Source organism: Hippoglossus hippoglossus, chromosome 5 (assembly GCF_009819705.1).
Source record: "Hippoglossus hippoglossus isolate fHipHip1 chromosome 5, fHipHip1.pri, whole genome shotgun sequence".
NCBI classification, from domain to species: Eukaryota; Metazoa; Chordata; class Actinopteri; order Pleuronectiformes; family Pleuronectidae; genus Hippoglossus; species Hippoglossus hippoglossus.
In genome coordinates this window covers 23589187-23609942 of record NC_047155.1, presented here as the reverse complement: position 1 = coordinate 23609942, position 20756 = coordinate 23589187, and the positions used below count along the sequence as shown (strand labels likewise).

The 20756-nt window shown below is 41.1% G+C and overlaps 1 protein-coding gene across 3 annotated transcripts; it reads right to left on the bottom strand.

Moving 5' to 3' along the window:
* Window positions 1-946: 946 nt before the first annotated feature.
* Window positions 947-20484, bottom strand: mst1rb (macrophage stimulating 1 receptor b). 3 transcript variants are annotated; one of them, XM_034586401.1, is made up of 21 exons: window positions 20311-20484; window positions 15083-16388; window positions 11417-11593; window positions 11203-11325; window positions 10222-10392; window positions 9964-10124; window positions 8700-8835; window positions 8422-8558; window positions 7922-8101; window positions 7583-7682; window positions 7281-7499; window positions 6854-7000; window positions 6433-6586; window positions 6156-6245; window positions 5838-6050; window positions 5632-5712; window positions 5200-5381; window positions 4980-5089; window positions 4680-4845; window positions 3639-3775; window positions 2264-2495 (listed from the first exon to the last, which is right to left on the bottom strand). In XM_034586401.1, the coding sequence occupies exons 2-21, from the start codon at window positions 16286-16288 to the stop codon at window positions 2264-2266; spliced, it is 4122 nt and encodes a 1373-aa protein (XP_034442292.1). In that variant the 5' UTR covers window positions 16289-16388; window positions 20311-20484. The 3 variants fall into 3 exon arrangements, with proteins under 3 accessions (XP_034442293.1, XP_034442292.1, XP_034442294.1); XM_034586402.1 differs by lacking the exon at window positions 20311-20484 and having other exon boundaries at window positions 947-2495; window positions 15083-16288; XM_034586403.1 differs by lacking the exon at window positions 20311-20484 and having other exon boundaries at window positions 5838-6047; window positions 15083-16288.
* Between the last annotated feature and the right edge of the window lie 272 nt (window positions 20485-20756).

Below are 20756 nucleotides of genomic sequence, written 5' to 3'. Positions count from 1 at the left end.
TTTGGGCTGTTTCCGGCTGTATATATGATGAGAGTCAGTGTTTCTATAAGGGTTTTCACAGGAGGCCTCTTATGCCAGATCCTACTGGAACAGAATCCAAGAGCTCCCAGTTCAGCTCCAGCACTTATTTATGTTTATTTGAGGGTCTGCCATCATCACATAGCAATGGAAATAATTAGCCTTCCACTTTCAAAAGTGTTGTTCAGGCGGCCAATCTCGCAGATTGCTTTTCCTCTCTCCAAACTTCAGCAGTCAAGCACTGGTTATTCATGTTCTGATGAGGCTGCCATATAACACATACAGCATACCGGCACACATAAATCGCACACACTCCCTGCATCATGATCAACCCGCATCGACTGCCTTATGGCTCGGTGCTTGTTTGAAGTCCATACAAAGATTCACTACAGAGGACGAAAAGGAGAAAATGAATGTTAATGTCTGTGAGCTACACTTCAAAAGTGTGAGCCTGGCTCTCCTGAGCTCTCCTGAGCTCTCCAGCCTTGAGATGGTCACACAAGTGACAGGAGCAGTCTGCACCCTTTCTATAGCCCACATAATACAACAGGGCCCAGGAGACACAGAGAGAAAGGGATGCAGAGGAAGAAGGGATTATGGCTGTCTTGACTCTGCTGTGTATCCTGTGGGCTCTATCCTGCAAAACCTGGCCATACACACAAACACACACATTTTGACAACATAAGCTGGGCTCACTCTCTCTATATATCAAAGGCCCCACCACGCGGGGACTGACTTTTGTTCTTTGGCAGCAAGAAAAAAGAGAAAACTTTATGATGCTTTCCTCCCTCTGGTTTTATTTGACTCTGGTTTTTGTTGAGGGGGAAGTGCGCTTGTTGTGTGTGTGACTGTGTGCAGCACTGGGAGTTGCCACTGTCAGCTGGTGAGATTTTGTCTATTTGACAGATTGTTTCTCTGTGTTGACTGTTTCTTCAGGTCATTTAATTGAAAATGCAATTATTTGCTCCTCACAAATGTCTGAATGCAGGGCCGATGAAAGAGGAAAAGAGGGAAGTTGGGACCATCTTCAGGAGTGGATCAGTGGGGCTGCTGGGAACTTTCAACAAACACTGACCTCTAGTGGAGATCCGCGACAAAGACGAGTGACACCAGTTCATTTACACAGCAGCTACAAAAACATACTTGACTGTGAGACTGAAAATGGCGTATTAGTCGAAGTCCAAAGCATGATAACAAATCTATAAACAAATAAATATTTTAATTCATCATACTCTCTCAAAGACATTGTGTCAGAAATACAATCGAGTGACGTCAGATTGGTTTCAGAACCTTGAGAAATGTGATCCAATATACTGTATATACAGAACAATCACTACACTTCAAAGAAATTAAGCAAATGTGAGGATGTCGTACCTAAACATAAATACACAAGGCCTATGCTACTGTAACAGTACACAATGTTGTAGGTGGCAACACAAAGCTAATGTGTCACTGGATTTTACTTCATCATATTTCTGCTTCTTGTGTCTCTTCTCGTCAACACTGTAACCAACACTGTTAGACTCGCACATGGAAGAACTGTCTGTACATTTATAAAGTTTACATTAATACCAGAGAAATACCAGGAACACTAAGAACAGGTCAGATTCAGTTGCCTGTTAAGACCCATATAGTCTGTGTCTTTGTAGGCAAAATAGTATTTGAAACACTTACACGGTTAATCTGAAAAAATCTGTTAGCAAGCTAACCTGCAGGCAGATATAAGTAATGCTAATGAGCTAATTAAGGGATAACAAGTGTTAGCCACAAGACTTATCTTGTTTGAATAGCTAAGAAGCTAGAGGTATCATGATATTATCTTTTTTTAAGTGAAATATAACATACAAATTTTAATGTCTATTTAAAACATATATGGTGGGGTACAGCTCACCTGGTAGAGCTGCCCAAACAAGGCAAGGCCTCAACCAGCAGAGGCATTTATGCGTCTTCCCCCACTCTCTCTCTTTCCCCCCTTTCATTAGCTAACTACTGTCCTATCCATTAAATACAATAAAAAGCCCCAAAAATATATTTTTTTAAAAAACATTTATGGTGAAATGCTGTTTTAAATTAATTGTTGACAAAGCATTGGTCCTCCAATATGGCTGCCTGGGCTCGTGCTAAGTCACCTGAAAGCAGCGTTCTACCAGACGTTCAGCATATACATGTACATAAGACACTGTCGAGACCTTGCAGAGTTTATTTTCTGCTCTTTCTTTTAGCACCAATACCAACTCAAAGCCAATCAGGAAGAGACTGAGCCGGAGTCTTCCATGTCTGTGGAGTCACATTCGTCAGCAGACTCTGTGAGGGCTGGGTAGGGCCGCGGCTGGTCCAGGTTGACGTAGGTGACGTTCAGACTGATGTAGTGTTCTCCCTCCAGGCCCGACAAGATGGTGGAGACGGCCGTCACTAACGTGGCGAAGCTGGGCCTCAGATCTGGGTCGGGGTCCCAGCACTGGAGCATAATGCTATACCTGGAAAACATGGGCAGTCTGAGTGAAGAGCAAATGAGCAACTTTCTCTATTTTATAGACTACTAAAGATTTTCTTAACTCTTTCCTTGGTGGCATAATGATCATCTAAAGTGACTTTCATACTTAGTCACCTTGTTAAAAATGAAAACAAAATAGGTCATGTTCCCTTTTAGCCGAGTTCAGGTGTTTTGACCTGTCAGAAGGCTGCTGCTTCTAAAAATAATAAATAATTATTTTATCGGTGCTCTTTGTATGGATTAAACAAACTAGATATAGTTTGTTGATAAGTGAGTTTCAGAGGTGCTGGTGGGCAGATTTTGTGACCTTTGTCAGGCAGGCAGTTTCCCCCTGTTAACTGTCTTTATGCAAAACGATTAACCAGGTGCTTTATTTAGACCCTGGTTCCCGTTTTGGAAACAAAACGAGTACCTGCAAAGGTTCCTACTGTTGGGGAAAAGTTCCTGCACTGGAAACACTGCTAAAGTGGCTGCTGGCTCCATCCTCTTAACTATCAACGACTATTCCTGGTGTTCTACATGGGTCTGTGTGTGACAACATGAGCCCTTAACCTGCATTGGATGGGATGTGTGACAAGGCCTCAGTGAACAAGGTGTATGAATGGTTGATTTATTCTCTGAAGTTGCTGAGCAAGGGATTTATGATTAAAAAAGCAAATATGTTGGCTTATTGTTGTAAAGTCACTCCACTGTGTATGTGTGTGTGTGTGTGTGTGTGTGTGTGTGTGTGTGTGTGTGTGTGTGTGTGTGTGTGTGTGTGTGTGTGTGTGTGTGTGTGTGTGTGTGTGTGTGTGTGTGTGTGTAAAAGAAGTCACCTCAGAGGCAGACATAAACATTAACTCCCAAACAGCATTGCTTAACCATGTTGTAATAACAAGTAGTGGACAATTTTCGGTTTTCACACTACTGAGTGACCATTCAAAAACTTGTTATTACTACTTGGACTTTGTGCTGTTAACTTTTCCGTTCTAATTTGTAAATCTAGGTTCTTGTTATTGTAGTTATGTATTGTTGCCCTTAAAATTATAAAGTTGCTGAATCCAAATTTAAAAACATCATCAAATTACAATCCCAGCTTTTTTTTAGAGTACATCGACAAGCTGACCAATATTTACGTTATACTTACAAAGGGTCAGGGCAGTACTGTGGCTGCGGTAGCCTCCTGCCCTTGAGCAAGTAATGTGTTATGTCATAGGGGTCCACCTCTGGGTAGGGGCTCCCTCCTCTGGTCAGCATCTCCCACATCAGCACACCAAAAGACCACTGCATCAAGAGAGGTGGAAATTATAAGTACCAAACACACAGGCCTGAATTACCATCGAGTAGCTGTTGACTGGTCATGATTTTGTGTCATGATTTTGCACATATTTAAAGAAAAGCTTAAAAATGCTTATTTCAGTCACTCTGAAATGTTTATTACAGCAGCAGAACATAGTTGGAGCTTAGTGTCTAGGCTCCAACTTCATCACTTCCCCAGATATGATTACGTTACTATAATGGGAGGTTATGAGCAAATATCTTTATCCCCCCTTTCAGAGCCGACATGTGAATGCTGGGATGATGGCTAAATGGAAATATCTTGAGCAAGGAAAGGATTACAGCCTTGGACGGACATACAATAAGGATAGTAATGAGACTGGCTAAGTTTAGAATGGTGGAACTACAACAAATCTGTATAACTATACAGTTTCCCGTTTGGTGGTCTAAAGCAAAACAGAAGATTTGGTGTGAAATAAAAAGGCAAGTGGAGCACAAATTACCCATACACCATACATATTTAGCTTGTGACCCCTCAAAACAAAGCCACCTCTGCAAAACCTCTTGTCACTAAAAACATGTATTTTTACACCTCAACCACTGAACTGACACACATTACTCCCTTTCCAGATCATGCTAATTTTCACAATTCTATTAAATTTTATTTAGTTTGAGACCTCAGAATATTATAGGGAGAAAACAAATGATTTCCAGAATACACTCTGTGACAGTGGGGAGGGAAAAACAGGAAGAAGCCTCCAACAGAACCAGACTCAGGGTGTGTGGCCATCTGCCTGGGCTGGTTGGGGTGAGAGGAGAGAAACCAGGAACTGTTTTTCACTCCCTATTTTCATAGTATTAAAATAAATAATTAAAACTGATAACCATGTTTTGATCTTCACTCGCTCACCACATCTGACTTGGAGGTGAATTTCTGCGTCTGCAAACTTTCGATGGCCATCCACTTGACAGGCAGCTTGGCCTTCCTGTGGTCCTGAACACTATAATACTCCTTGTCAAAAACGTCTCTGGCCATACCGAAGTCTGCCACCTTCACTGTGTACGACTCGTCCAGCCTGAGGACAGAAAAAGTAAGTGGATGTGACGACCTTAACACATTTTGTACAATGAAGCATCTCTCTACACAAAGATCAGAGTTATTTAGGCCTAATGACAGTGAATGAATTCTCTGCACATGTCAGTGACTCACATGCAGTTGCGTGCTGCGAGATCTCTATGTACAAATTTCTTCTGAGCCAAGTACTCCATCCCCTTTGTAACCTGCAGCCCGAAGCCAATCAGGTCCTTCACAGTGGGGTTCTGAACAAATCACACAAACACACAACGAAGACCCTGGATTAAAACAGTTGCAAATGTACTGTACATAAACTATATGATTAATTTCCACTGCTTTAATGCTGCTGTTGTACCCTCTTCTCGCAGCGTATGAAGTGTCGCAGGTCCCCGTGCTTCATGTACGGCAGCACCACCAGAGGGAGCCCTTCCTGTGGCAGGAGGATGCCCAGCAAAGACAGCACATTGCTGTGGTGGAAACCCTTCATTATGATGCCTTCCTTCAGAAACTGCTCCACCTCCTCCACATCTGTTATTCCTGAAGACACACACACACACACACACACACACACAAACACACACAAACACACACACACAAACACACACTTAAACATTCTGGACACACATCCGAAGGAAGAGGGACACTGAAATCCCAATTGTGGAAAGCTGCTTTTAAAGGTTCTCAGAGAGTATCAGAAATCCTGAGGCAATTTATTCCGCAGCAGAGGAACTGAAGAGAATTTATTGTGCATTCCTAAGGCCCATAAATCAACTGAGTTGTGACTCACTATTCAAAGACTTGACTGCACAGTGGATTTCTCTGTTGTTGTGGTCTGTGAAGTAGCCATGATAGACAGTGCCAAAATGACCTGCAGGAAAAAGAACCAAGAATGAATGACAAGAGGACTACGGCTGCTCTTTCGATGATACAGCTTTCACAAGACTCCACAATTAAGGTTTATATTTCAGAAAAAATGACAGAGGGGCATCTTACCCTTCCCTATGATCCTGTGGTGCTGCACAATCAGCATGTCGGCAGGAATGAGAACATCCTTCACTTCCTCCAGCAGCTCTGGCCTGAAACTGGAGATGGAGATTTTCTCTGGAGGCATGAGGGGAGTGAGAGAGCGATCGATGCTGCAAGCAGCGTAGCCCAGCCTGGGGAACACCACCGGACCCAGGCTGGAGGGAGAACTCCGGGACACTGCTGGCAAAAGTCCAGAGAGAGGAGTTTATAATTGATGATTGCATAGGAATGTGTGTCAGAAGCAAATTTGCTCTGCATTATTAAAGTGCATAGCTGGACAGTCACCTCTCCTGTAATCCCCCGTTGATGACAGCTCTACATTATTTGATCCAGAGCGGTTAGCACTGTGGGCCAAATGCATCTCTACCATGGAGGCTGTAACACATTTCACAACACCTTTTTTTTTTATGATCAACCCCGGCGGAAGAACACCCACATCCTCTGCAACACTAGAGATGTTCTACTTGAAAGACTTGTGTCATTTATCTAAAATTCCAACCGGCAGCCGTTGTAAAAACAGGTTTGATCAATGTTCACATAACCAAACCAGAGAGGAGCCCACCTTTCTTCTTCTTCCTCAAGTGTTTCATAACAACAAAGGCCAGGACAGCACCAGCCACCAGAGCCGCCAGGATCCCCAGAACAATCCCCACCATGTAGTGGTTACTCACTCGCACTACTGTGCCCACGTTGTGGACCTGCCTGTTGATGGAGATCTAGAGAACAGACAACACATTACAGTATCACAGGTATTTTTTCAAATGGCCCACTAACTTGGCTGTGACTGGCTGTGTTTTCTGTCACACATCAATCATCAAACGTGCTATGTGTAGGTTTCTCTGCCGCCAAACGTATTCCTATGGCTGCGTAACAGGTTAGTTGCACGGTGTACAGGGAGTGATCACTGGCCAAGCATGGGGATTACACATCGTCCACATGCACCCAGTCAGTTATTCATCATGTCCACCTCCAGCCTGACTCACCTTCACTGGTAGTCCCTCACTGGGGATGGTCATGTTTTTAGGGATCCTGCATGTGATCTCATTGTCGAGGACTTTGGCGTCACAATCAACGCCTGCCACCGTCATGATGATGGTCATACAGGAGCTCACCAGGTTCAGCTTTTGGTGCTGTGGACAGAGAGGTGGAATCAAGATCTGAGACATTAAATTCGTCATTTAAAAATATCTATTATAAATATTCTGTTACATTAGGGAATAGGCTACATTCAGCAAGTATTTTAAACGTTATTACTGTCGGAATTTTTTAAAGCAAGGACTTTTATTTTTAGTGTTACATCATTTACTCTAAAATGTTTGTGTGCTTCCTCCACCACTGTAAATATTACAAATTCACAATTATTTTGTCATTAATTCAAATGCAAACCCCCCCCCCACAGCTATCTCTTACATGTAGTGACACTTCATCAAACCCAGGGTACAAACTGAGCACGTGTCCTTCTGTTTCAAACGGGATGGGCTCGCCATAGGGGTGGTAGGAGAACTCTTTGTTCCACAGTCCCACCGCTCCGTCCATGTCAAAAGAAAGCTCTCCCTCCTCCGTCTCATCCCTGGGGAACACGGGAGTGACGCACTCCATCTTCGTGGGCAAGGACTTGCCAATGCACTCCTGAAACACAACAGTCAGGTAGTACTAAAACTATCACTGATTAAAAATAGTGTTTCTACTGCACTTTAGGATCAACAATTTACCCTTGTCATAGGTTTCAGGTGGCTCTCATTGGGTTTAAAGCGGATGGTGGTGCGATAAACAGAATCCAGGTTCTCCCCTTCAATGACGATCTTTGACCCCCTACAGTGGAGATAAATGATGGTTTTCATCCTGGCTGAACAAAGGAAATCATTTTCTCCTACAACTGAGTAAGTTCCACATTAAAATGAGAGTATGCCATCTTATGTCTGGATAAAATCAGTTGAATTACAGAGAAAACTCAAACTACATTTATCAGAAATCTCACAGGAACAAAAGAGAGGATGAAACAGAGTGCATGTACAGAGGAGCTGTAAGTGCTGGATGTGTCACTGATGTACCTGTCAAAGCTACAGTCGGGCAGGACAGCTGTAATCTTTGGGTTTTCTTTGTAGTAAAACACCTTTGTGGTGAGGACAGGAGACTTGTCGATGAAAACACTCAGGGGGACATCCCTCACCTCTGAGATGGGCTGGGACAGACAAATGATGGACGACACGATGCCTTTTGGCTTAGTGACCCTGCAGAGAGACACAGGTATGTGAATTACACACCTTGATAGAGACAACTTCAGATCAAAAAGCTGGACTCTTAAAAGATTACAGTAAGAAATAGTTCACGTCTGAGTCAGTCTCTGGATGCGGAGACCTCTTAGCGTAGTTTCCAAACCATGCTTAATAATTATTCTACACAGGTTGGAACATGCTTAATAGGTCATGACAACATTCTGAGCAGTGACTCCTCCTGATCTCCAGAAAGCAAAGGAACAACATGAGGCAGTATAAGAACAGTGTTTATAGGGTAAGATGGATGAATGCATATAAAACATGTATTTCCAGACCTCGTTATGGGACAGGGAACGTCATTGAGAGTGACTTTCCTGGTCTTCCCAGCATCCAAGTGAGGCCCAGTCACTGTGATGAGTGTGCCCCCAACACGAGGCCCATAGTTGGGCTGGATTTCTGTGATGTTAGGAATCTGGAGTAACATCAGAGTATCAAAGTATTTTCATAAAGTAAAAGGATTAAAGAAAAAGTGGTTGAAAATTAAATGAAAATAACTTATATCTTCAATTGGTATTTGTATTGTCGTGCTGTGTATGATAAAAGCCAAGATTACCACAAATGTGAACCCTGGCATTTCTGCTTTCCCATCAATAGAGTAGCGTCCCTCCACCTTGCCCTCGTGCACTTCCACTGTAATGTTGACTGGTTTCGACAGCTCAGTGGCCCCAGAGCGAATCTTACAAACCAGACTGAAGAACACCACAGAAAGCACATGTGTCAGCATGTCTGCTGCATTTATAGAGTCACTGCAACACCAATTTCATTTCATAGTGAATTAAAACTGCTGGACTTGAAACAGCAGCAGAAGAGAGCGATAGCATTTTGTTCGTTTTGCTGCAAAATATAGATTTCAAGTTTAATCAATCCACTGCTTGGTGTCAAAAGAGCTTGTTGTTGAATTTAATAAAGAAAAAAAAATTAGCTCTTAAATGTATCTGCACTTTCTAGCTACGATAACTGTAATTCTTGATTCAGCACCTTGAATCTACCTCTGTGTATGAAAGGTGCTTTATAGATAAAATTACCTTGCCTTGCCTAACAAGCAAAGCAAAGTATCATCAGCCTCATCTTTACTTTATGTTTGTTAACAGGCTAAACTAGGATGCCCTAGAAATTAAAAATTGTAAAAAAATTAACAGCAACATGTTATTTCATTGCTTCGTTGTCTGCAGCAGTACTATTGCAATAAATAATCTTGAATCTTTATGGTTGCTGTATTTTCCAGCTAATTTCCTTTTAATGAATAGCACTTCTTCAGTTTCTCTTATCTTGTTACTTCCAAATTGCACAGGTGTTTCTTGTAAATAGTAACTTGCAGTTGATTTTCAGGAACTTATGAGCAAAGCTGCCAAGAAGTTAGTGGGAAAATACAAGACCCCTGAAATAAACCAAATTAATCTGCTAGAGAGGATCACGTCAGCATTGTCATGGTTATTATGGCAACATAAGAATTTAACATAAAACACATCCATCCAGGCATTATATGGCAATAAGAGTGGGACATTTTGACCACCTGTAAGAGGGCATCATAGTTCACACACATTAAAATCTCTTCATTATTTTGAAAAATGTAACAGTTGCATATTGTGAAAAAGGGTTTAAAATAAAATAGCTAAATAGCCACATGTCAGATCACAATGCAGACAATACATGGATGGTTTCTCAATTTCTCAGAGGGCTTCTAGGAAAGAAATGATGAGAACATAGTTTTGTTTTAACAGCACAAGATAATCCTAAGGGAGGATTTCTTTTCACAAAATGACTATAATATGAACAGATTATACCAGACCAAAAAGATCAAGTCCTTGGTCACTCACTGTGTGTTGTTGCTTTTGACTGGAAGCACAGTGCAGGCGGCCTGTCCCAGTCGAACCTGATGTGTTCTGGAGGTGATGGCACGTCTTAAGGGCGACTGGAACTCCCATCCACACACTGTTAGCTCTGTTTGACCATCGGGAGGAGCAGTCCGTGGAAAGAACTGCATCAATAAAGCAGAATGTACAGTACCACATTGAAATGAAATGTTTCTATGAGCTGGGGGATGCTCTTCACCTGGATTACAGAACAAACCTCACCCCAGTGATTCCAGGTGGACAGGACTCGTTCCTCCAGCGACTGGGGCACTCGCTCTCCCAGGAACACACTCCAGAGCACCAGCCACAGCCCATAAATTTAGGGGCCGTCAGACACATGGCGCAAGTCAGGAAGTGCTGACAGCCCGGCCCTCTCTGGGGCACCTGAATCATCTGAAGCAGAGATAAGCATTTTTCAGGTGAAAAAATCCCCAGCTGCCCTGTGCTAGCTCATATTAATGTGGCTATTAATATATCGTATAGATGGTGATACTGGAATCTTTTCTTGAATTATATATATGTAATTCAGAAAGATGATAACATCCCGAATATCAGATTTACATAAAAACCTCTAACGTGCAAGAATAGAAAAATGCAGCTCATTTAAATCTAATTGTTAGACTTTCACTGAACTACTTAATAATTAATTTCCTTCCATGCAAATGGAAACATGGAAACTGAAACTGATCCTCATTCAGCATCCGTCTGTTTTACAAGTCACATGAACTGCTCCTGGTGCTGAAGTAAACTCTTTGATAACAGATGAATAATTTAACTATTCAATTTGAATAAAACTATGTGTTGAATCTTCTCACTACACAGCAACAGCATCAATGCAAGAAAGACACGTCAACCAGGCATCTTGTAAATGTATTACCACTGTTAATCTGCATAGAGGTTAAGTCTCCAAATCTCACTCACACAAGGTAATATTCCTAACATCCCACAGGAGTATGTTAAGAACGTGATTAGTGATCCAGCCTCTACACATAATATCCACTATGCATAAGTTTATCGAGCTTCTTTGGCCACTCATTGATCCTCAGGGTGACGGAGGTCTCAGATGCCTGCAGCCAGGGAGGAAAACAACCTGGACAGGTCTCCAGAGCATCATAGGGTCAGGACCTGACTCGACTCACAATGTCACACTCTCCTCTCTGTTCTGTCCTCTCCTGATTTAAATGCATGGGATTGCTGCGTTACCTTGTCTCCAACCACGAACAGAAGATAATCTGATGAATAAACAGCAGCAATGGACGAGACTCTCCGGTTTTCCTCCAACGAATAATTTGCAAATATAATAGGACTGGATCTCGTCAGCACGAGCTGCCGACACAGACACAACAGATTATTAACAGTAGGTCATTTACAGAAGCAACAGATAAAAATTATAAATGTGTTGATGCTTGCTGTAAACCTGTAGCAGGCGTCCAGTTGAGGTGCCAATATGGGCCACAGTCTTGTTTTCTATGGTAGTGACCAGCAGAGAGGTGAGCAGGACGTCTGTCATCTGCCTGTTGAAGAGGTCCACTCTGTAGTAGGGCTTTGACACCATGGTGGGATGGTCTCTGCATGTGGCGTTGTTCTCCATGCTCTAGTAACATGGTCACAGGCAGCAGAGGACCAGGAAGTAGAAAAAGTATTATTAGACATGTTTATCTAGATTAAAATGTGGTTTCAAGAAGAGGTTATGGCTTTAAATACAGCAGAGCTACTGTGGTGCTATGGTTTCAGTGTGTATAAAATTCTGTCATGTATTAAGTAAAAAAAACACCAATAACAAATAATATCAAAAAAACAATTAGACACATGGAGTTTATTCTTGTAGTTTGATAATATAATCCCAACTCAAGGTGAAGAAGTAGACAAACCATGTCAACTTAAATCCATTTACTAGCTCTTTCTGTAGCTTTCATCAGTATTACACTGTCTTCATAAGTCAATGATGTTTGCTCAGTTGTTAGTATGAGTTAGTCTAAAAGACTTAGCAGTGGTTTTGTCAAAGTGCTGTCCCCCGGCTCGCTCGTGACAACTGAGCAGCCTCCATCTGCATCAACTGATTAAAAAATGTATATATTCATTACTACATTTTCATTTTAAATGAGTGACAACTAAACTTGAGTTTTGTGTTACTACTACAATTCTCCATCATCCAATCATATAAGTAATGCAGCTTCATTTATTGCTCAGCTGCTCCTGGATCAGACGGTAATATTTACAGATGTAGGGAGACACAGCAGCTGTTTTCTTTTGAGCACATGTTGTGAGCTGCCCTGGTCACCATGGGAACCATGAGAAACACAGCCTATGGCACACCAGAAGCACACAGTGAGTATGGTATGATGACAAGATCATTTTATTATTTCAAGGCCGTGATAGATGATCCTGCTGTATTAGCAACAGTAAGATTATCACAGTTATAGACAGGGTGGAACATTGTTTGATTTAAGGGAGTCTTTGTGTAAACACTGGCTTATTATATCCATAAGACTAAAATATAAAACCAAAGAGTAAACACGTTATGTTTGTTTTGTTGGTAAAAGGAAATGCCATCCACTGAACATCCAATGTCTCAATATTTGGATTACCTGCTAAAAAGCTTAAGTATCTGTGAGCCAGTGATGATGTTGGCAGCTCAGTTGTCTTGTGTTTTTTTGCTGAGAATGGAGGATTTGAGATTGTTGGACAGTTGGACTGAGAGGTTACTCAACATCCAGTCCTGCAGCCAAAAGCAACAAAAAGGAAGAAGCCCCAGAAGCACTGAGAAATTGCAAAACTGCGTGTGTCCAGCCCAAACTTTTAAAACTGCTAGTTTCAACCTTTTCCAAACCTTCATCAGCTGTAAATGTAATGGCTGAAATCAAAAGTGGTGTTCATTTGTTAATTTTTAACTTTCCCTGACGTGACTAAGCATTGTGTCTTAGTCACAAAATCCATTACCTTGTCATAAATTCAGAAACACAAACTGTGAAATCGTGGCTTCTCAATTCTGGGAATTTCTATATCTTCCACATGATGTGAAACTTCTCAAACTGGCAAGGATTTACTTTTAGTGACTAGAGAGTGGGATGTCCTACCACAAGCTGCCAAACTATTTTCCCAGCAGCACAGTGAATAACGCAACATCCAAAAAAGACAATCATAATGAAAAATGTGTAATGGGGTAAGGAAATAAATAGCAGGTATTCCTAGGAATTTAGAAACTCACTTTAAATCCAAATGCATACAAGTGTGTTGAATTTACTCACACCAGGAAGAAGGCAAACCTTCTTTGGCTGACATGAGATGACATCTTGAGGTTATTTAAACTACTGACTTCCTGTGTGACCTGGGAAATTCATTCAGCTGATGCAGAAAAAAGCCCTGATGGCAGCTACCCTGACTCCCATCCTTCCCTATTTTCCATACTTTATTTTTTATCCAAAATACAACTTCTGTCCCTGTTTTCTTGTATTTTACACCGAGTACTTTACAGAAATCTATCTCAGAAATTCCTCTCATGAGGTTGCCATCTAGAAGATTGGACCCACTGTGAAGAGGGGAGTATGTGCATGAAGTTATTTAAAATGTCATTTAAAAAAGGATAAAAACTGTCAATGTAAAATTTCAGGCAGCAATTTTTTTATATTATGTTTATGAACAACTTATCAGTTAAATCAGTTCTTATCACTTTCAAATCTTCCCCACCATGACCCACTGACAGTGTTGGAATGTAGGACATGGCCTCTTCTTCTAAGCAATAGTTTGACCTTCAGAGGACTCACTTTACTCTCTGGAGTCTGATGAGAGGATTGATACCTTACTTGAGTGTATGAAAAATATAGGACTAGAGCCAGTAGGTAGCTAGCTTAGCTTAGTTTAGCAAAAAAATAAAGCTAGGAAACAGGGGAAAACAGATATCTCTGTTTAAGAGTACAAATCCATCTACCAGCACGTGTAAAGCTCATTACTTAACTCATAGTATTGTTTTTGTCTTTGTCTTCGCTGGTTGTTGGCAACGTTACAAGGATTACCAAATAAGTCAGTGTAATACATAACTCCCCCAAAACACATTATGAGCTTTAGATGGGCTGAGGGGCATTTTGTGTTATTTATTTAAACAGAGCCTGTCTCACTGATTTATTTGTCTCCAGTCTTTATGCTAAGCTAAGCTAAGCTAGCTGTCTCATGGCTGCAGTTTAATATTTCCTTCACAGACGTGACAGTGTATCTATCTTCTCATCTTTCTCAAGAAAGCAAGAAGTGTTATTCCCAAAAAGCCAAGACTTAAATACAGTTTTTTAAGCAGAAAATGCAAAAAAAAGTTTTTTTCAGATTTATCTTGGAAAACAATGAGTCAGACAATAAAACACATGCAGCTGGAGGGACTGAGTGCTATGTCAAAATCTCTTTCGCTTTCATTTCTACTGTGTTTCATTTTAATATTCATGTTTGGCTCTGTCTGCTGCAGTGATGCGGATCAATCTGGTACTGTGAGCAAGGTGTTGCTTTGTTTAGGGGTTTACCTGATTTCATAACCTGATATTTACCCATGACAATCACAGAACTAAATCATACTATGTGTCATTGTTGATTAGAAACATTCTTCCAGTAAACAACTGTAATTACATATTTAGTCATTTAATCCTTCCCTGTTCATTCAGACGATCTGATTTCACAGGGTCTCAGTGGTGTGGGATTGTTCATCTCCTCCATGTTTGTGCATGTGATTTAAAAAAAAGGCACACTTTCACATGGTACGATTTTTTATGGGCCCAATCAAAATACTTCAGCAAATAGTTTTATGATTGAGTGCAAAAATGTTGCTATGATGTTTTTTATGATTGCTGAGCTGTCAGTTTGATAGTCAGTGATTGGTTATTGGGAATACATTCACTTACTCTTATTTCCACTCTTAAGATCCCTCCATGAAGTCAGTCACATACAGCTGAATTTACTATTTTGTCTTTTGTCTGCCTCTTTTAAAACTGTATGTATAAAAAAAAATCTCACTCACACTCTTCCGGTTGAAGCAGACTTGAGACCATATTAATCACTTGCAACCTCTTGTAATGGCTGTGTGTCGGTGGACTGATACACTCACCTCATGTGGACAGCTCTCACAGGGCTGGAAGTGGCAGAGTCCTCTGGAGAGCTGCTCTGGTCCAGACTTACAGCAGTCATCCACCCCATCGACGATTGCGTGGTTCAAGTTGTCCATTGGGAAGGCGCACAGGGCCGAGTCATGCTCCGTGACCCCATTGTCATCAGTAACTGCAAAAACCCCATAAAGGATGTCATCCTCCTCCTCAGCGCCCAACTCCTCTGCCAGCTCCCTGCCTGCTTTGCCAAAATGCGCTGCCTGCACAACATTGTAAACAACATCCTTGTAGGGTTCACTGACTAAGTTCCTTCTTCTGCGTTTTGGCTCAAAGCGACACTCCAGGATCACCTCACGATACCTCTTCATTTCCCATTCATTCCTTGGTAGACGGCCCAGACGAGTCTGAAATGGAGATGAGTCCTGATCAGGGCTCTCTCTCTGGACAGAAAGGAAGTAGACAAACTCCTGGGTGAAAAAGCTGTAAACATATTCAATATGGTATGTCCTCCGGAGACCAGGAAGGACAGTCAGGCTACGGACGTCACTGTAGAAACCATCTTCTGTAGCCAGGGGTCGACGAACAGATATAGACTTCCTGCCATAACGCTGGGTCACACTGTCATTTACAGTGGTGGCAACGAAGAAGTAGACGGTTTGACCCTCTTCAACCATGGTGACTTTGGTTCCAAGAGGACTGGCCACACAGTCTGGACAGTAGGCAGCAGAGTTGGAATCCTTTCTGAACAAACACTTAGAGAGAGACGGTGGCTCTCCAGTTGAGTTCAGTTGGTGGAAATAGCACACACCATACTGAGAACTTCCACATGAATATAAATACATAAAGAGCGTATCCAACAACAAGATCTGATTGTTTGTGTCCTCTGGGAAGTTGGGATCTTTATCAACATTGCACAAATTACATATCTGACACTCTGGGCTTCCCGCCGGCCCAGTGTGGAGCTCCCACACCTTCTCCAAGCTTATGTTCACAGCTTCGATCACATTCTTAGAGGCCACATACACCTCCTGGTACAACGAGTTGTTGACAATGTTCTGGATGGGGCCCTGGGCCTGGAAGAAGGGCATGGTGTAAACCACAGAGTAGTTGACCGGACTCTGGCCCAGTGAGGGACAGTTGGCCAAGGCCAAGGCCAGTAGAGTCTGGAGCCAGACACATGCCCCCCACTGTGCGGTCCAGTGGACCATCTCCAATTCGGGGTGCAAGGGGGCAACAGTACAGACGATGTGGGGTTACCTCCAGGTCTGATGTCGAGACCAAATCATCTTTAACACCAGCCAACGATGCCTGAATGTGGATTAATGAAGATTAAAAACAATACTTTCGGTCATTCAGTCATTATGAAATTCATTATTTCATCACAAGTATGAAAAGACAGCATTCAAATTTATTTGGGAATATGAGAGCACTTTGATAAAAGTCCAACATTTTGAAAAAGACACTCATTTGCTTTCTTCTTAAGAGTTATATGGGAACATCAACATCACTCTCATATGTGTTTGGTTAACATGAACCTATAGCCAGGAGAAGCGTGTGACTTTATTACCAACTGAGCAAAGCAGGCAACAGCCCTCGCCTGTCCTAAGGCTGCAGGTTTGCTCCATTATCATTTACAATCAATCTATCAATTAATCATTTGAATTTGATTGATCAAAAATGTGTTATCAATTTTCACCACAGCATAAGCTATCAACTATCTTTCATCTTATGGATGGGGTGCTGTTTCAAATCTAGTTTTAAAACCATTACAGTTTTATTATATATTTTCATAGTTTCTTATAAAGTTGTCTTCTCTGTGTCAAGTTATTAACACACAGAAAACCTTGTGCTGGTTAATATTATTCCATCATAGGAGAACTGTAAAGGAAAGATTATGTTTAGTGTAAATGTGTTTCACAATTGTCCTGTATAATAATTATTAATTGATATTGCATTGTATGGAATGAAGTGAAGATATTTACGTTGTCTTTTACATCTGACCAACTATGGAAGTAAATCAGTCTCATCAGATTTTGACATTTTAAAGCCTTTGAATTTCTAGCACTGAATTATTTTACTTTGAAATTATGCATTTGTATTTTTTGCCACTGAATTTCAGTCTTCAAATTTTCAAAGTATAATATTCAACTGCTAAAATTCAGTTGCAAGAATTCAGTTTAAACATCCGGGATACCAGGAAAAGCAATCGATAGTCTCACTTCGAACCACACCTCATGCTGGTTTGATGCCATGGCCGGTCTAGTAGCGTAGCTGACAGTGTGGCGCTTCTCGTTGTCGCAAGCATCACCTGACATCACATGACCACTGACACATGACCTGATTGGTCGGAGGTTTGGTTCGATGTGAGACTATCGATTGCTTTTCCTGGTATCCCAGATGTTTAATCTGAATTTTTGCGACTGAATTTTTGCGACTGAATTTTTGCATCTGAATTTTTGCTACTGAATTTTTGCAGTTGAATATTATACTTCGAAAATTTGAAGACTGAAATTCAGTGGCAACAAATACAAATGCATAATTTCAACGTAAAAAAAATCTGTGCTAGAAATTCACAGGCTTTAAAATTTCAAAATCTGATGAGACTGATTTACTTCCATACCAACGGTCAGAACACAAAGATTTAGAATTGACTATTTTAGGGACTGGGAAAAAACTTTGCATCCAACAATCTGATAACATACATTTTTTTTTGGAATGATTAACAGTTATCATCAACAGTTTTCTATATAAATGATTTTTCTATTTCATGATAAATCAAATAACCATTTTTGCTCTGAGTACTGGTTGACTTCTGGCTGTCTGATGTTAGGTGAGGTTTTATTTTGAGCATGTTTGAAATAAAAATTTTTAAAATGTATCTGTAAAGAAACAAAATGCAACAATAAACAACAATGCATCACTATAAAATGACTGTATGAGACGGACAGAAAAATGTTATTCATGGGAAATATGCAAACTAATAGTATGCATTATTTAAAAGTGAAGAAACATTAGAAACCAAAATGAGTCTTCTTAATGATGTTCCTGTTGAATCCTGAGGGATCTGAGGGGACAAACATCCTCATCGTGGTGGAGCCAGATGATGATGAGAGAACATGTGGTCACAAAGATAAAAGCTTCCTCTGACTCACGACAGACGCTGAGAGAAAATGTTTACATAATCAAAGAGGGGTCAGTGTTGTAGTAGACTGTTGATAAAACTGTTTTTATTAGAACGTCCTGCACAGGTCATTAATATCTGTCTGCTTATGTTTGTTCTGGTTAATCTGCTAATCTTCTTTTCCAAAAATATGAGTCAGGTTCTTTTATGCAGGAACAAACCAACTCCATGGCTTTGGTTCAACAACTAATTTATTAAATAGAAACGAGATTTTTTTCTGTACCTTCAAACTCTGAACAACAACCAACCAAATGGAACCATGTTTCAACCGCCGAGCTTTTTCTCCATCCAGAGCAGACGTTTGTTTGGTGGATGATTAACCAGACACATGGCAGTCAGGCTGCATTCAAGTACCGTTGGCCTCTCTACTTTGCATTCCTGTCACAACCACTACGTGCCGTTCAGGGGGAAAGATGTGTATGGACTGATGGTCAAGAGACGGCGTGTGCCTTCTTAGGTGAAGCGAAGAAACTGGTCATCGACTCATGCCGGAGAATTTCATCAACTCTGATTATTTTATTTAACAGAAGAGAAAAGTTCTTTTTGACACAAATTCTCTGAACAGAGCAGCACTTATGATGTCTCTCTTCACAGTCATGTGGAAATGTTTGCAGTGTCTGGTGTTGTTGCATCAATTATTCATAGATGTTACATTTTAACATTTGCTGCTCCGTGTGAAACTGAGGTTGAGGTTAGAGGACATGTGTACACATAGTAATGGCACTGATTGACTTCGTTCACGTTCATGGTTAATAAAGCAAATGGTTGAAATTGACTTTCCATTCACTGTGCTATCACACTATTTACAGGCCGGTTCAGGACAAGTGTTAGTTCTCTCTCAGGTGATTTAAAGGTGCAGTTACACTGGAAACCTAATATCAAACCAAATGTTGCAATCAGTGTCATATTTACATACATTTATTTTCTGTTTTGTGATTTTTTTTTTATTTATCTTTTGTCAATAAGAATTAACAGTTTTTATTTTTTAAATAGACAATGCAAAGTGACCCCACAACACTGACATGTGAGACTGCTGTGAGAGGAATGCAAACATTGACTTAAATGGATCAATGCCTTGGTCACTGGCACTTTGGCAGCAGGTAATAAGACTAAGAAAGAGCATCCCTCTCTCATTGATCAATGCACAGAGATCCAACGGGATTTTAAGATGCAAGCTGCTGTGCAAACAATCAATAGTAAAAAACATATTGTACCCGAGGGACGTATTGATTCAGTGGCAGGTAATGAATGTGCAGAAGCAGCAGAACCCGTTAGTGTGGACAGATGGTTGGTCTGCATTTACTTTATTTATTTTTTGTAATACTTGACCTTATTTCTACAGTCTGCGATGAATCTGAGTGGTTGAACATGGTTCAAAACCAAAATCAATTGTGTAAACTGATGTTACACAGAAACAGCCTCGTTTTGAGTCTGCTTCCCTTTTTTCTTTTAATCTTCAGTCTCCATTCATGCTCCTGTACAGAACTCAGACAGTCGGTGGAATCGTGCCAGCGCACACTGGCTCCAGTCCACATGTAAGATGTTATTTCTCTCAAACAGCTGCACAAAACCTGAAAGGTTGGATAACTCCTTGCTCAGTGAGCTTTAGGTATGATAACAGCCAGGCAGGGCTGTCTATTACACCCACTGGCAGAAATGTACTCAAATGAATCCAATAAAAATCTAATTGGAAATATTAATTTTTAATGTCATATTGAATATTTTCGCTCACATTATAAATGGAAAAGCCAATTAAACTGTCAATGACCTCCTTATAGCAGTGGTCATCATAGCTTTCTCACTGACATACCACACATATTTAACTACAATGAACTCAACATCTCAGTTTACATTATAATTCAAACTTTATTCTCAGTAACACATTAAACTCACCTGAGTGCATTTGAGGACATTTTAATTTCTCACTGATTATGTGTGAAGCTCCCACAGACAGACTCAGCTCTGCCAGGAGTGTGTGGCACATCATGCCGCTGTGTGGGTGTGTGTGTGTGTGTGTGTGTGTGTGTGTGTGTGTGTGTGAAATCTTACCTGTGCAGGTTAGAGACTGCGCTTCAGGGAAGTAACCCCTGACTCCTCTGCGCCCTGTCTGCCTGTAGAAGAGCGCAGGGATGATCGATCACTGATCACAGCAGATGACACGATTACATATGATCAACGATTGAAAGCCCTTCCTCTCCTGACAGGAACACTGTGCTGGTGGAGGATCTGACCTCAGCTGCCGGTGTGACTCTATCTCCTGCGCCTCAGCTCCTCCCCTCAGCTCCGGGCTGACGGATCACTGCTGCATCCAACCACAAACCCAATTAACCCGCATTGAGTTGCTTTACGCACCTTCCATAGGAACGTACATTCAATTCAATTTCATTTGTATAGCGCCAAATCCCAACATGCATTATCTCAAGGCACTTCTCACAGTAGAGTTGAGACCTTAAGATGGGCTGTAAAAGAGAAACGAGTAAACACCGTGGTAACTG

Coding starts and splice junctions, on each gene's coding strand:
- mst1rb (XM_034586401.1), bottom strand. CDS start 16,288: ATGGTCCACTGGACCGCACAGTGGGGGGCATGTGTCTGGCTCCAGACT. Junction 8,102..8,421: donor GTTCCCTGTCCCATAACGAG/GTCTGGAAATAC, acceptor GTCTCTCTGCAG/GGTCACTAAGCCAAAAGGCA. Junction 3,776..4,679: donor TCACCTCCAAGTCAGATGTG/GTGAGCGAGTGA, acceptor CTCTTGATGCAG/TGGTCTTTTGGTGTGCTGAT.